The following is a 17,028-nucleotide window of genomic DNA, read 5'->3' as shown; positions in this document are numbered from 1 at the left end:
GCTGCCAAATTCATTATATTATTGTAGCCTTTTCCTGTCTAATCTGAGAGATTCAGGTCTGGTAAATTAAGTTCAAAAGAGTGACGTGGTATTTTTGCCACTTCTAAATAACAAAAGTTGCTGAATAGGCTCATAACATGTTTTCATACTGTTACTGCTGCTTGCATAGGTGGGTGGAGTGTTCATTTTAGGAGAAAGGGATTATTGGTTGTTTATTACAGTATTATTACTATTTGGGAGTGTCTGAAGTTCGATCTCAACCCAAAGTTTGTCATCTGGATTTATCAATGCTAGTTCTAACTGATCTAGTTGGATTATTATTATTATTATTATTAAACAGGATTTATATAGCACCAACATATTACGCAGCGCTGTACATTAAATAGGGATTGCAAATGACAGACTAATACAGACAGTGATACAGGAGGAGAGGACCCTGCCCCGAAGAGCTTACAATCTAGTAGGATTGCGGAATAATACCCTTTAATATTAGAGGTGCCTACTCCCCAAACTTGTTTGAAGTTTAATAAATATCTATCTGCCACTCTTGGCTTTTTACCATGCCAAAAAATACTTTTTAATTGCACTTGAGTATAAAAATTCCTCAGGTATTGGAATTGGAACTTATTTCCTTCCAAATAAGGAAGTTCACAATCTGCCCATTAAAAAGGGATTGTACAGTACTTTTGATTTAGGATTGCTCCCAATGACCTACACCTTCAAGTTCAGAGCAACATTTAGATGTGTTAATGTTATAGTAGGATACTTTTCCAAATTTTCAAATATTATCCAGGGCTTTCAGAGATTTGTGTGGTTTAGTTAATGTTAATATGATATATAGTCTGTGAACATCAACAGTATGAGTGAGTAGACTGTCCTATTTTAAACCCAGAAATCGGAGGGATATGTCTAATAGATTGCGCTGATGGTTTAGTCATTCATTAAAATATTACTGGGGAAAGCAAACAGCCCTTTTTAGTCCCATTGGTAACAGCAAAAGGGGCTGACCAGAAGAGTATGTGCTGTGCTGACGGGTTTGTGTATAATGCCATAATTGCAGACATGCACAGACCACCAAAACCAAATTTAAATAAATTTATTTTAGGTAACCCCAATGGGCTCTATCAAATGCTTTCTTAGCATCTAAAGTGGCTGAATTGTAAGACTTTACATGTTGAAACCGTTTAATAGTGCATCTGGTGCTGTCTGGTGCTTGCCTATCTTTAATAAATCACACTTGGTCAGGATAAATAAGTTATGAAATGTTACACTGACCAATAGATTTTAAGGTCTGTATTTAGGAGTACAGGTTCTTTTTGTTGCTTAGTGAGAGTTATTATATTTGCGTTTGGCTTCTCAGAAGAGAATGAACAAGATAAGGTTACTGAATTGTAAAGGTTAAGTAAAGAAAGGAGCCAAATCATATTTTAAAGATCTCCAGATTTATTCATTGGTAAGAAATAAATTATTCCACCTCTTTAGAAGTAAAAAGGCAATTAAGATGTTTTAGTTGGGTATCTGATAGCTTTAGAAGTTTGATTTTTTCTATAAACTGTTTAATGTTGGAGGTTGTGGGTTGGGGTGTATCCTTATTAATTTTGAAGTTAAATAATGTCTGATAGTATTCACTAAATACATTAGCAATCCCTTGAGGATTGGTAACTTTTGATTTAGAGATTGGATGGTGTATAAATAGGAGTTCATTACGGTTTTGCTTTTCTCTTCGCCAGAAAGCAAGTAATTTACTTATCTTATTGCCTTGACTGATAAAAGTGACGTGCATTCTCCTATATTGCTTTAATCTTGATTCTTTTCCTTTACACTAAAATAATTATTTAGCTTTTTTAGCTGTTTGGTTTTTCTTATGCACTAATTCTAATCCCTTTATCTTTTCCTGTAAAACTTCTAAGTGCTTTAGTTTCCTTTATCTAAAGGCTATTTGTATTAAGGTACCCCTAAAGAACACTTTTATGAGAACACCATAGGGTTGTAGAGTCTACATCTGAGGTATCACTAAAGTGAAAAAACTTTAGGAGCTCAAATAAAATATTTTTTTTTTTACATCAGTGCTATGGTAAGCAAAGATATTATTCCTTCACAAGTATGTAGAGGATATATTCACACTCTCCGAAATTTCTTTGAGGATGGGTGTATGGTCAGATGTAATATTATGTATTTTAGGGTTAATTTTTTGTAATAACGACTGTAAATCTATTCTAGAGTAGGACCTGTGTAAGGTCAAATAGACTGTAAAAGCTTTTTTCATTTGGGTTTTAAAGGTTTAATAGTGGTGCAAGGTTTGGTGGCGAAAGAGGCAATATGCAATGTGGTGTCTGGTATGCTATTAAAATCCCCACAAATTATAAGCGATCCTTGTTGGATTTGTTTGGTTATTTTAAAAACTTTTTTGAGAAAAGGGACAGGATGATTGTTGGGAGCATATATGTTTTAACAATAGTATAAGTGATCCTGTTGATATTTGTTACTAGAATTGTATATCTACCAGCTTCATCTGTTTCCAATGTACAGATGAAGTACAGATAATGTGTTTGATTACAAGTAGATTCATTTTGTGAGGTCAACAGCTTCACAGCAAATCCCCATTTATATTGAATTTGGTTAAGGAAGAGAATTTGGGCAAGGGGTACAAACTCTTTTCCTGCCTCTATAGTTGCTGGTGAAAGATCTGCAAATAGAGCAAAGTCTGTACGAATCCGGTAAAGCGTTACCATTCCCGGAGATTGACATAAGTTTTTCCTTAATGTGGAAACAATGAGTTTGAGCAATGAACTCCCTTGGTATTTTTTTTTCTGGCAAATGAGAAGGTTTGGAGAGTCTGTAGGCTCTGTTGATTAACAACTCAAAAGTTGATGCGGATGGCAATACCACAGAGATCAGCTGTTGTCTATAGGTTTTTAGCTCTGCTGTTGATACACTCTCAGCTATTCCTGTGAACTTAATATTGTTCCTTCTGGAATGATCTTCCAAATGAGATAGCATCTGCTGTACTTGTTGAAGGGTGTCCTGTGGCTAATTTTGGAAGTCCACTTGTTCATTATAAGCTGTGACATCTTCCCCTATTTTGTTTTCGATGTGGCTACCTCTCTCTCCCATTTCCTGCAATTCCCCTTGAATTGTTGTATTAGGATAACAAAGTCCTTATGAAGAGAACATCTGAAGGATTTTGCAGAGCTTGTATCCACTGATGAGGCAGTAGAGGATCCACCTGGCTTGCTGCAATCGCTGATAGTGGGACCAAAATGGGGTCAGGGAAATGCTGTACAAAGAACTCTTTGTAGTTGCTGCAGGCTGATTGGTATTTTGGGAGTGCAAGCAGTGAAGAAATCAGTATGTTTATTGGGGCGAATTATGTCTTTCTTCTTCCCCATGCTAACCAGTGAGCTTTTGCTCCTGTTCTCGTGTTTACAGAGGAGCGTCAGGCAAGTGTGTTCATACTTGCCCTCTTTTGGTCACTATGAACCCCTGATCTTCAGTTCCTTCTTTAGGTTTTTAATTAAATTTAAGTCGGGTAATTGACCAGGCCATTCTAGCAGCTTTTTTTTCTTTCTATGAAACCAATTAAGAGTTTCCTTGCCTGTCTGTTTAGGATAAAATGTCCACCCTTGTTTCACCTTCAGCATCCTGGTAGATGGCAGCAGATTTTATCAAGAATGTCCCACTACATTTCTTTATCCTTCCTTCAATTATGAAGTCTACCAGTACCATGTGCTGAAAAACAGCCTCAAGCCATGATGTTTACACCTCCAAACTTCACTGTTGGTATAATGTTTTTTGACAATAACCACTAGCTGGCAAAACAAATAATTGTTTTAAGTGCTACAGAAAGTGTGGAGAAATTTGAACACCTGTTAAAGCGAATTTCAAACAAACAGAAAATTTTATAATTGATAAACATTTTGATGATATTTCCCATTTCTAATAATTGTTGGGTACCGCTGTAGTACTGATAAGGTTGTGTTCAGTCCTTTAAACCATGTATATCTGACAGGGTCAGCAACCTATCTGTTGAACATATATCCATAAAAATAGGACCATCAAAAAGCTGTTTAATAATACACCTTTTAAACAGCTTTTTGATGGTCCTATTTTAATGCATATATATTTACCATATAGGTTGCTGATCATTTTGATGCCAGATATACTTGGTTTATCCATTTGAAGGTGCATTAGCTACCCCTTTGGGAAGATAATCTGGTTCTTGTTGTATGATACCTACATGACAGATCTTTCTATTTTTGTTTATATGAATACAGACTGAAGGGTTGTTGTACCCAGGGATATAAGGTAACGTTAGGGTTGCTAAGCCTAGAGTGTGTGCTCTATATAAAGAGAGAAGAAGAAAGGAAATGAAGAGTGGCTTTTTGAAGGCAACATTCAAGATAAGGTGTTTTATTGAATGGTGAAAAAGTGGATTCCTGACTATACAGAGTCCACCTGTGATATATAAAGCATATTGTATTTACAAACAGTAAATTTTGCAACCAAAATAAAATATTCTATGAAGTCCTTGTGGGATTTTTTGTTTGTCTCTTAACCCAACGCGTTTCACCTATTGGCTTCTTCAGGGGATGTTTTTTGGAGACTGATACTAAATGAGACCAAGATAGTATGAATACAGAGAAGGGGTGATAAAATTACAAAATCAGCGAGCTTAAAAATAAAAAAAAAACATTAAGGAATACCTTCCTGATAATAATTATTACTGTCAAGGTATCTATGATTTCTCTAGCACATATTTTGTTTTCTTATCCAGGTATAGATAGTTTTTCTAGAGCATTCAAAAACTGTTATCATTCAAACATTGTTATCATTATTATATTAAATACTGCATGACACATTGTCAAAGGCATCTCAACATATCAAACACTGCTCTTAGGGACATTCAAAAATTAAAACACTTCACAATGTCTTATAAAGTTCATTCTTAAAATATATCATATGTTGGTACTAGTTATGAGATATAGTAGTATCAGTGTGTCACTTGTAATTTGAAAAGTGGATAAGGTGCAGAAACAACTTTATTGGATTAAGAATCAGGTACTCTGGCATTAGTGGGATGTTGGAATTGTTCCCTGGTGGAAACGATTAGATCATATAATGTTTATTTACTGGACATGTTGTTATAACAATGTGATAGGTATTTACAGAGTAAAAAAATGTCTGAAGAAATGTTGAGGTACTCACTGATTACGTATTAAAGACAAATCAGGTGATATTCCAAAAGGAGTAAGGTTTTTTGAACCTAATGTCGCTGTGCAGGGCACAGTGGAGGGCGGAGGGGTTTGTTAGTAGACATATTTTTTCAAGTGGTAGTGGAAAATTATGGTAACAAATGGTAATATATAGACAACTCACTTAGTAAATAGTAGGTGTGTAAGTGGTCCAATGTAAAGGCACTGTCCAATGTATAGTTCACGTCACAAAAGATTTTCTATAGGAAGAGATATAGGTGTTGTAGATTATGTATTGATGGATACATCAAAAGAGGTGATTTGATGATCAAAAAGAAAACTTATGTTTGATAGTATGTAAGAAGAAGGGCTTACTTTGTAGTAGAGGCTGGTTTGATAGATAGATTGATAGACCCATTCTTTCTAGGGTCCCAAGGGATTTGCTATTCAAAGAGCAATAGCAAACCTCTCCAGGTAGGGGATTGCTAATGAAGCAAAAAAGGACACGGTGAAACTTTTAAAGTATACCTCAAACCTAAGTATTCCCCCCGGGATCTTTATTAGTCATTTTAGATGTAGAAGCACTTTACTGTAGCATACTGCACAATAAAGGACTAGAAATCATCACCAAGAAACTACAGACAACCTATCCACATAATACCTCTTTTAGCCCTCTGATTACATCCTTACTGGAATACCTTCTCATCAAGAACGTTTTTACGTTCAAGAACGCCTACTACCTTGAACACCTAGGCGTAGCCATAGGAACATGGTGTGCACCTTCTTATGCGAACCCTTATCTTGGTGATTGGGAAGATAACCTGTTTAAAGAAACCAACCTCTCCACATACAGAACCAATATAATACCATGGAAAAGATACATACAACAACGTCCTGATTGTGTGGAATAGACCCACCAACACCCTACAAGAATTTTTCTCGAAACTACAAGTGAACGAATTTAACCTCAAGTTCACTATGAACCAGGAATATTACCAAGCCCCTTTTCTAGTCACCTATATTAGAACAACGAACAAAGGTAAAATACTACAACTAAGTGACAGCAGGCAACACAATCCTGCACGCGAGTAGCGCACACCCTGTTCCTTTGAAACATAGCATACCTTTCAGCCAATACCTAAGGCTGAGGCGAAATTGTACCAGAATAGAGGACTTCAAAACTGAAGCAAAAGCCCTTCAGGGACAACTACACGCTAGAGGCTATGCCAAAAATCTCCTGAAACAAGCCTATCAAAAAGCCCTAAAGTTGGATAGGATAACTCTAATGAACAAATCTAAAACCATCAACAAGAACCAACCACTAAGGATTATAACTACTTTCAATAAACATGAGAGTATCAGAAACAAGAGAGTATCAGAAATCTTGTCTAAACATTGGAAAATCCTAACAATTGACCCCAAACTCACAAAGTTTCTCTCATCTAAACCAAAAGTTACTTACAGAAAGTAATCTTCCCTGAAAGACAACCTAGTATCAAGTCACTATACGGGCTACCACGTTAACCCACAATCATCAGTCACAGGTACCTATGCATGTGGTAAATGCAGGCAATGCAACCATACAAATGAAAACCAAGCCATCATATTACCCAACAAAATGATGCACAGCATTAAACACCATGTTGATTGTTCTACCACCGGAATCATATACTTAATTTCATGTAAATGTGGCTGTTTTTATGTAGGAAAGACCAAAAGGGTGTTCCACAAATGTATCTATGAACATGTATACAACATCAACACTGGTGGAATGACCACGCCAATCAGCTACCACGTAGGATCATAACATAATTTTGACCCCTCCATCAAGTTTTCAGCCCCCTCAAATCAAAAGGAGGTGACAGACCAGATTCTACTACAACTTGAATCTAAATCGATATTTACCCTGAATGCTATGCAGTACCTTGGTCTTAATGACGTTTTTCCCTTCAAACCCATTCTGTAGATATATTTGGGATCTTTCCTTTTACCACATACTCTCTCTATATACTACACCAACTTATCTACTAGGTCATAGCCCTCGTGTACTCGACCATGTATTCTGTATATCTCACGTTATCTACATATTTCATGTCGTGTAATTTGGATATAACATATTTTGTATATTTAAGGCAAACATATGTAAAACACTTTCTCATTACTTCATTCATGCCCCCCATTTCAGACCTAACGGGGAATGGGAGGACGCATACCAACCCTAGGTCCAACTACACCAATAGCCCCCGTTTAGCCACCCTGTTCTGTACAAGGGTGACTAGGACCCCTGATTATTCTGGGAAACCCTCCCAGGAGCCTAGGGGTGAAGCCTGTATCGATGGGGTTTAGGGTTTATGGGAATACAATTTTAGACCAATAGAACATTATATAAATCTACAGTCTACTTTTTCTTATACATATCTACCAGCGCTATACGCGTATATTCGTGGAAGCACACATAGCCACACCGATAAAATTCTTCTTGCTTAATTGTTTCCCACACTTGTGCATGTGCAATAAAGCGTTTTAATCGACAACATATCAACTATGGTCAATATATAGGGCAGGAGTGTCTCAGACACCATTACCGCACCAACATCCTATAACCACGCATGCGCAACAGATACTCAGTGCATGCGCAATTAAAATTTGTATATGTGAATTGAATCTCATCATCTGTGTATAAATACACTGAATAAAGCAAAAGATCTCCTTCTCTGGCAACGACCTGTTAGGAAACTCCATACTTAAGTCCTTTCTCCCTGGGTGAAGGTAAGACAGGCTATCCCTCATACATGTGTTAACCCTTTAGATCATGGGTGTCAAACTCAAATACACAGTGGGCCAAAATTAAACTTGGACAAAGTTGCGGGCCAACCTTGAAATTTATTGAAAAAATTGAGGAAAGTTTTCCTACTCATTAGATATAAAACCTTTTCATATGGAAGCCAAACGTTTTGCTTCAAATTCAATCTGGAACAAGCCTATAATAGAGAGGCACAAGATTTTGTTTTTTTTATATTTAGTAAAAAAAACATATGCCTCTTTCTCCATTTGTAGCCTTCTGAGTTACATTGTAACCTTTTTGCACAGGCTAACAATATTTGTACCAATTTTCTTTTATGAAAATCCAACCATTTAAGCCCATGCCTTCGAGTAGCAGGGAAAAGTACAGCTGAGGGGGAGTGCTGGAAATGCCAGACTCAGCCAATGCTGGGCTAAATTTTATGAGTGGCCTCTTGCTGGAACTCCCTCTTCATTAAATTGGGCCGCTACTAAAATTCCCGGCATTACTTGCGTCTATAAAACAGTCCAGTGCGGGGCCATGCATAGGCAGAGAGCCCACTGGTCTATAGACGCGAGTGATGCCAGGAATTGTAGTAGCGGTGCTATTTCAATGCAGTGGCGGGCCAGCTGCAGTTCATATTTAGGATTCTTTTGGGGGCCAAAGAAAGGGATGTTGGGAGCCAATTTGGCCCTCGGGGCCAGAGTTTGACACCCCTGCTTTAGATACTTCATATCACTCACAATATTGACTGGCAGTATGTAATATATAATAATGATAACAAGGCTTCAATGATAACAGTTTTTGAAAAACTTCATTGGATGTTTTGAGATGGTTTTGATAACATCTAAATGCGATAGTATATATCTATACCTGGATAAGAAAACAAAATATATGCTAGATAAATCATACACCTTGACAGTAATAATTATTATCAGGAAATTATTCATTATTGTTTTTTTTCGATTTTTAAGCTCGTGATTTTGTAATTTGTATCATCCCGTCTCTGTATTCATACTATCTTGGTCTCATTTAGTATCAGTCTCCAAAAAACATCCCATGAAGAAGCCAATAGGTGTGAAATGCGTTAGGTTAAAAGACAAACAAAAAAAATCTCACAAGGACTTCACACAATATTGTATTTTGGTTGCACAATTTACTGTTTGTGAATATATTATGCTTTATATAGCACAGGTGGACTCTGTATAGTCAGGAATCCACTTTTTCACTATTCAGTAAAACACCTTATCTTGAATGTTGCCTTCAAAAAGCCACTCTTCATTTCCTTTCTTCTTCTCTTTTTATGAATACAGCCTAAGGGTTAATAAAAAGAATTTGTTTTCCATTGCTTATGGTAGTATATTGGTATACTAAGCTCTTCAAGGCTAAAGAGGATACACTTTAATCAGGAAAGCTGGGTGATATAGCAAACCTGGAATGGATCTAGTCCAGGAATCAAATTATTTGCTATCAAATAGCAAATGACTTTGAAGAAATCCATTCTAGGTTTGCTGTATCCTATTATTGAGTAATATATATATATATATATATATATATATATATTTATTAGGTATTATTATATATATTAGGTATTATTATATTAGGTATCCTTTCCAGCTTTGCATAGCTTTAATAAATCAGGCGCATTGTGTAAGCCCGTTATTGTTTCTTGTTTTTGAGTCATGCAAATGTTGTTTTGTATGTGATATCTTCTATATCTTCCCTGAAGAAGTGGGTCTCCCGCGAAACACATCGGAATTTATCAAAACATCCTTGCTGTAAATCTTGGCTTAACACTATGTAAATTGTCTTTGTAGTTGCAATATGTTGTGGTATTTTTTTTTCCTTTCTACTAACTATTAATCAGTTTGGATCAGTTTGTATTGAAGAAAACACGAGGCATGTTAATCCATCTTATTTTGAATTTTTTTTTTCTAAATTTTTGCTCACATCAGAACATTAGTCATTTTGATCTAGCCAAAGATTTGATAATGTTTGTAAGGAATTTAACATTCAAATGTATACAAATAATATGAATCAAATTCCTTCCGCAAAATGTATGGAAACACAGTAAAACCAAATTGACATGGGCAGAAAAGCTATACACAAGCTCAGCAAATTATGGGAGGAATCAAATTGTGATAGAGATACAGAATCTTCTGACATTCACCAATATTCAATACACTAAACTTTTAAACTATTTACTGAACATACAAACAACAGCACACATGAAACTCCCTATTATCACCTACTTTACTTTTACCTGTTAACACAATAAGCTTGACATTATAGAATCTGTTTACCACAAAAAAATTAATTCTAAATCATAAAGTTTCATATAAAAACCCTTTTTTGATCTTACTAACCGGCTTACTAACTAAAAGGCAAACCGCGTTGGTTTACGAGACGTTTATATTTATTTAACAGAATTAATTTATAGATTTAACTGATCAAGCTACTCTTCCTGATCTAATTTTTTAGGATTCGGCAGATTTTTTTAAATTATCTCTTATACAGTGACACCAATGTTTTAAATGACATCTACAATACACAAAAGTCTGATCTGCCGGAAAAGGCATATATGCCTTCATCTACCGGGAATACATATATGAAGAATCCTATACGTATGTTACAAATTTTGGATGACATGCAGGAACCACATCATTCTCTACTAGCTACCATTGATGTGGAAACATTATACTCTTATACTCATTAAGTATGAAAACCATCAAAAAATTATTCTTATGTCAGCATGGCTCCTGAACCTTTCAGCAGGGAGGCTTCACAGAACAGCATCTGCACACCTTAACATAAGTAAGTACAAGTACCCAATTTTAATTTGGGAGTGACACTTTGCTAGGACACAAGGCTCCACAGATGCAGGTGACACTGGACCCTGAAGAGGAGGATGGGGTTGGTACTCGGCTGTGGATGAGAATGATGATACTGGGGGGGGTGATGATACTGTGCAGGGATCTGCTATGGCGGTCGGATGTGGGAGCCTAATCTGTTTATGATGGTGGGCATGATCTGTAGTTATTATCTATGAAATCCGCACCAACCAATCACAAAAGACAGCACACTGTTTTGGTTGTCTTTGGTTAGAGAGCTTGGGTAGAAGGTGGTCAAGAGTAAATGGCAAGGCCACTTCCATAAAAAAAAAGGAAGTTTTATTTTTCATGGATGCAAGCTGACACAATACTGCCTTTATAAAAAAATTGTGTATATGTTTTCATTTTTGTACAATAAATGTTGTTTTTATATACATCTTCAGTGAACAATAGAATGCCTTAAAAGTCCCTCTAGTTGGCCACATTTGTGATCTTCAGTGTCAAGCTTTGCACATCCCTTATGCTTTTGTCTGCTACCGTATATATTCACTTCTTTTCCTATCTTCCAATTGTTTGCTGTGGCTCATTCATCTTTGTAGAAGGGTTTGGGTGTAGTGCATGCTTCATTATGATGCCCTTGCCTGCCAAATTGTAACATCTGATGGACCTTGCTGCTTTCAACACCTGACCTTCAAAAATTTACTTTTCACATAAACCCTTATATATCCAATCCCTTGACAGGTGCCATTGTAAAAATATAATTAACTTTATTTACTTCACCTTCAGTTTTATTGTTTTGCCTGATGAGTTTTTATTGTGTTAACTCTCCATTGCACATTGAGCCAATGTTAAACTGGATCAATAAGAAAGATTCTGCAAATGATTTATTAAATATTCCATCTTTATTTATTAATTCTCTCAGCTGCTCAACAGTAGCATTGAAACAAATAGTTAATTGTCTGCCCGATTGGTATAAAACATAGCTTTTTCTTTGTCTGATAAAAATCTAATTTTCACCTTTGTAACATAAAAGCATGTCTCATTTCCAGCATGGATTCTGTAGCAAATATGTGTGAAAGTGTTTCAGTTGGTTGACATGCATTCCAGATGTAGAGGATGGGTATACCATTTACATAGGCTTTGCAAACTGAAATACAAGCTGATCTGTCTCAGATGATTGCTATTACCCTCTATACAGTATTTAAAGCATGTGATACAAATGTATATTTCTATTTTAATGGGGTATGAATATTATCATTTGTTTTTGGAATGCTGTACATTTTTACATAGTTGTTTTTTTTCAAATATGAATACATTCCAAGTAAATGCCACATTTTTGTCTCCTAGAGCAAACCTCTAAATGTAGAGTACTTGATGATGGATGAATCTATATTACTTCCTCCAACTGGAACTCCTTTAACAGGAATAGATTTTGTTAAGCGCCTGCCTTGTGGAGATGTTGAAAGAACTCGTAGAGTAAGTTACTTCCTTTATTTTTATATCCATAATAGTGTAAAATGTGAATTTCCAGGAAATAGCACTTTCACCCTTACCCTGAAGTTAGAGGATGTAGAAGCTTTTATTGCTGACTTCTTTTCAAAAAAGGTAGTTGTGTAGCTGTCATAGTATAACAAGTGGCTAGAATAATTTGTTAGCTCCAATATAGGCAATGTTTTGTAAGGTCGACAATGACACTCATTTTTTCTCTTTTCTTCATTGAAGAACTCAGCAGAGATTTTTGTCTGAGGTTATGCTGCCACCTGCATTAATATTGGCACTAGATTTAACTTCCCTGGCGGTCTGAATAATAAGAATTTTTAAATGTCAAAATGGTGCATTTAAAAATACTTGTTTTAAATTTCACGCTTGGTCCCGCCTCTCAGCCGCACAGTCCCCCCCTAGTATTGATATCAAAAGGGGAACAAGGCAAGAGTGTCCTCTCTCGCCTCTTTTATTTGCTTTAATGATTGAGCCTTTGGCGATGATAGTGATTTGTGCCCACCCAGATATTAAAAGAATCTGGTGTGGTACAAAGGAGCATAAATATGCACTCTATGCAGATGATATCTTAATGTATATATCCTCCCCTCATACTACTTTACCTAATCTGTTTAGAGCTCTAGATAAGTTTGCAGGAATATCAGGCCTTCAAGTTAACCTTTCTAAATCTCAAGCTAATAATATCTCGGATGATGAAATTTTTAAGGTAAAAGACAATTTTGATTTCTGTTGGGAAGCTCAATCCCTTCAATATTCGGGAATCTATTTGACCCCTTCATATAAATCTCTATTCCAAGCAAGTTATATTCCCTTATTTAAAAAAATCTTTGCAAGCTTGAACAAATGGGCTGTTGCCCCTCCATCTTGGCTAGGCCATATAGCAGCATTCAAGATGAATATTCTAATTCAGGCATTATACCTATTTCGTACTATCCCACTGTATATTCCTCCATCAGTACTGGCCTCTTTTCAGGCCAAGGTTATGAATTTTTTGGGGGGAGGAAAACGAGGTAGGGTTCAGAAACAAACTATGCTGGCTCCACGTCCTCAAGGGTATATGGGGCTCCCTTCATTTAAACATTATTATCTGTCAGCTCAACTTTCACAATTTTCCATCTCCACACTAAGGGGTAATAAACCTCAATGGGTAGAGATGGAAGAATTTGCAGTCAAAAGGGGCAAAATGGCATCATTAATGTGGGTTCCAAGGAAATTTAGACAATATAGAGATTGTCCAACCTTAACTCACTCACTAATGCTATGGGACAAGATGAAAATTAAATCAGAATTGTGCTCGGCACATATTCCTCTTGCCCCATTATGGAATAACCCGGAGTTTTCTCTGGGCAATAAAAGCAGGAGTTTTTTTTGGTGGCACGATAACGGTTTGAAACGTATAAACGATATAATAGATAAACAGAACATGCTCAGTTTAGAATACCTTATCAGTAATAAGGGATTTCCAAATATTAAACACTTTCAATATAGGCAAATTAGGGACAAATTTCAACCATTTATAGTATATTGATGTCATCTTCTAATAAACTAAATTATATGAAGTCTTGGGATAGAGATTTAGGTAGAACATACTCAAGGGAAGAGTGGAATGATATGGCCTATTCTCTCTCCAAAATATCATTGAACTCAACATTAGTTGAGGCCAATTATAAAGTCATGCTTCGTTGGTATTTGGTCCCTGAAAGGATAGTTATACATGTTGGGTATACTCACAAAGTATAGGAATATAGAATATGTTAAGGTCTGTGGTTATATTATTTGTCTAGTAAAATATGTAAGTAGTGTGTCATGACCCAGGATTGGTAAATAATTTATAGAATTGATTTCAAAAAGATGTATTGGTGTAAAATTGTTTGTATATATGTCTTATTTCATAAAAACCTAAAAAAAATATTGGAATATAAAAAATTATTGTTTTAGTCATGTAGATTGTTGAGATGCAACCTAAAACCATGTTCTTTTTAGAGAGAAGGACAGGAAGAACAGAACATTATTCTTCCACATGAGCCATGCCTATTCATTCTTTCTCTATTTATTTTGCCATTAACTTATCATTTAGGATGCTAACACAGACCTGTAGAATTTGAGATTTGTCATCCCAATTGCAAGAGAAGCAGTTCCAGAGCAAATTTCTTTATCTACTGCCCTTTAGAACAATCCAAAATATTACTAATTTTACAGTGGATTGCTAATGAAGGGAATGATTAATATAACTATATAATTCAAAAGACCTGATACCTTCCAAATCATTAAGTGTCAGCTTCCTGGAATTAACTGCGACTTTAAATACACCTCTTACCAGTAAAAATGTTGGAGAATGTGTTCCTTCACTACATATTGTAGGATTCTAGCAAAGTAATTGGCTAAATTATTGCAGGATAAACAGGTCCATAGCAGAAATATAAAAGTTTAGGTACGTTGAAGGTTAGTATGTGTTAGAGCTGAAACATACAAAAGGAATTTTTCCTTGCTGACCTCTAAGGGGGAGTGGTCAAGGCTTCACAGGTGATTTAAGTTCCTGGGGCACTCATTTTGAGCTTGCTCACTGTTTGGCCTGTGAAACAAGTGAATTTTTAATCAAGTGGAGTTAGAAAAAACAGGAGTTGGATATTGTGCATTTGGGAATTGTGTCTGTTTGACTGTTGGGTTGTGTTTGCTTGACAGTCAGTTTTGTTTTTCCTTGCCGACCTCTAAGGGAGAATGGTCAAGGATTCACAGGTGATTTAATTTCCTAGGGCACTCATTTTGAGCTTGTGAAACCAGTGGATTTTTAACCACCTGGGCATCTCACTGATGTCTAGATTTCTTTACCAAAAGCATTACACTGTTTTTCATTAATTTTTTTTTTTACATTGTAGACCTGTAACTTACAGAAATATGTCCGAACAAGGGTCTAGTAGATATCATGAATATAAAAAAAGTTTGAAACACACAATCATTTAAAAAAAAAATTAATTAAAACACAAAAATCAGCTTAAACAAGAATACATAAATAAATCAAAAATACTGAAAACGCAATAATTCTGTATACTGTATAGTAATATAATTTCTAAAACACCTCCCTAGTGTGGTAAATTTTAAAACAGAGTCCAACGTCACCTATCGACAAAACCACATAAATATGTTTTGTATTGGATTGGATACAGGACTTTGTATTGAATCCAATACAGAATATTTGAATTTCCCGCTACGACCCCCGTCGACGGGCGCATGCACTGACATCATCAGGAATTGCCGAGGGACGCGCGCGCGACCGCCGGGTGTTCTAATTCTTTCTGAACTTCCATGCAAAAAGTGCTACATTTTTTGCATTGAAATTTATTTTAGATTGTAGGCTATAATTCACCGAATTACTCAATAATTACTTATAATTCACCGAATTACCGCATACCTCACCGAAATATGTCCTAAATTTTATAAATTTAATAATAAAAATTTTTTATAAAACATAAAAAAAAAAAATCTTTTAAAAAAAAAATCTTTAGTTGAATTTCCAAGTTATTTACTTTGTATTTATTTTATATTATTTTGTATTGGATTGGATACAGGAGTTTGTATTCAATCCAATACAAAATCAGAGTTTGAATTTGAATTTCCCGCTGATGGGCACACGCGCCAACGACGTCATCACGCGCCGACGTACACGCGAACACAGCGGGAAGATGCCAACGGAGAAGACAGGCACCGCACGCTGGAGAGGGAAATCGACGCTGGAGAACTCGGATGGAACAACAGAACACGAGATGATCACAGCGGCAACAGGTAAGAGACGGCTTTTAACCACCTGCGAAAAGTTCGGCTTTAACACTTTCTGCAAGTCTTTTTACCCCGAACTAAGGTCGGGTTAAACGCCCGGGTGGTTAATCAAGTGGAGTTAGAAAAAATAGGAGTTTGAAAACAAAAGGAGTTAAATCCTTAACCACAAACTGTAAGTAAAGGTTTATAACTCCTTGTAAACAAAAATTGTAACTGGGAAAATGAGTGGTAGCAAGGTGGAAAGTTTGGTTAAGTGCACAGTCTGTCACATGTATGCACAAATGGAGCAACAGCTCCTAGGTGAATACCGCTGTGACAAATGTGAGCAAGTTGCCTTTCTGGTATATCGCATTGGAGAGCTGGAGAAGCGCATTGCAAAACTGAAATCACTGGATCACCTTGAGAGGGGTCTCCTCCTCACTGAGCAGGCAGTTAATTGCTTAGATATGGAGGGTGGAGAGGTTAATCAGGATGAGGGTAAGGAAGGCCAGCCCTGTGTTTGAGCACCCCAACATGTTTGCAAAGTTATGTGAAGATGTGCAGGGGCCAACTCTAGATGTTACCGCTACCCCTAAGACCCGGGAGAGCAGCACATCTAGTATTGGTGGGGAGGGAAACGCAGGAAGGAAAAGACAATTGGTAGTCATAGAGGATTTTATGATCAGGAGGACAGATAGAATAGTTTGTCGCCCGGATCCCTTCAACCGAGTGGTTTGCTTTCTCCCTGGTGCCAGGGTTCGGCATGTGGTGAACCGAGTGGACAAACCACTGGAAGGGGCTGGACAGGACCCAGCTGTCTTGGTCCATGTTGGAACCAATGACAATATAGATGGAAGATGGAGGATCCCTAAAAAACGGTTTAGGGAACTACTTTAGAGATAAAATAGACAAAATCAGACATGATGTCTCTGCCCACCGAGCCACTCCAACCATACCCACCCCTTCCGCC

General features: G+C 36.5%; 1 protein-coding gene across 6 annotated transcripts in view; it reads left to right on the top strand.

The window, feature by feature from the left end:
• The window catches only part of CLEC16A (C-type lectin domain containing 16A), a 333,014-nt gene that overhangs the window by 228,744 nt on the left and 87,242 nt on the right, over positions 1-17,028 (top strand). For all 6 annotated transcript variants that reach the window (XM_072419009.1, XM_072419008.1, XM_072419010.1 and 3 more), the window contains one exon: positions 12,153-12,281. In XM_072419009.1, the coding sequence (XP_072275110.1) occupies positions 12,153-12,281 (129 nt within the window). The remainder of the gene's footprint in view (positions 1-12,152; positions 12,282-17,028) is intronic.

This window comes from Pyxicephalus adspersus, chromosome 7, assembly GCF_032062135.1.
Source record: "Pyxicephalus adspersus chromosome 7, UCB_Pads_2.0, whole genome shotgun sequence".
In the NCBI taxonomy this organism is placed as follows: Eukaryota; Metazoa; Chordata; class Amphibia; order Anura; family Pyxicephalidae; genus Pyxicephalus; species Pyxicephalus adspersus.
Note: the sequence above shows the minus strand (reverse complement) of the source record. Positions and strands in the feature narration are given on the sequence as shown.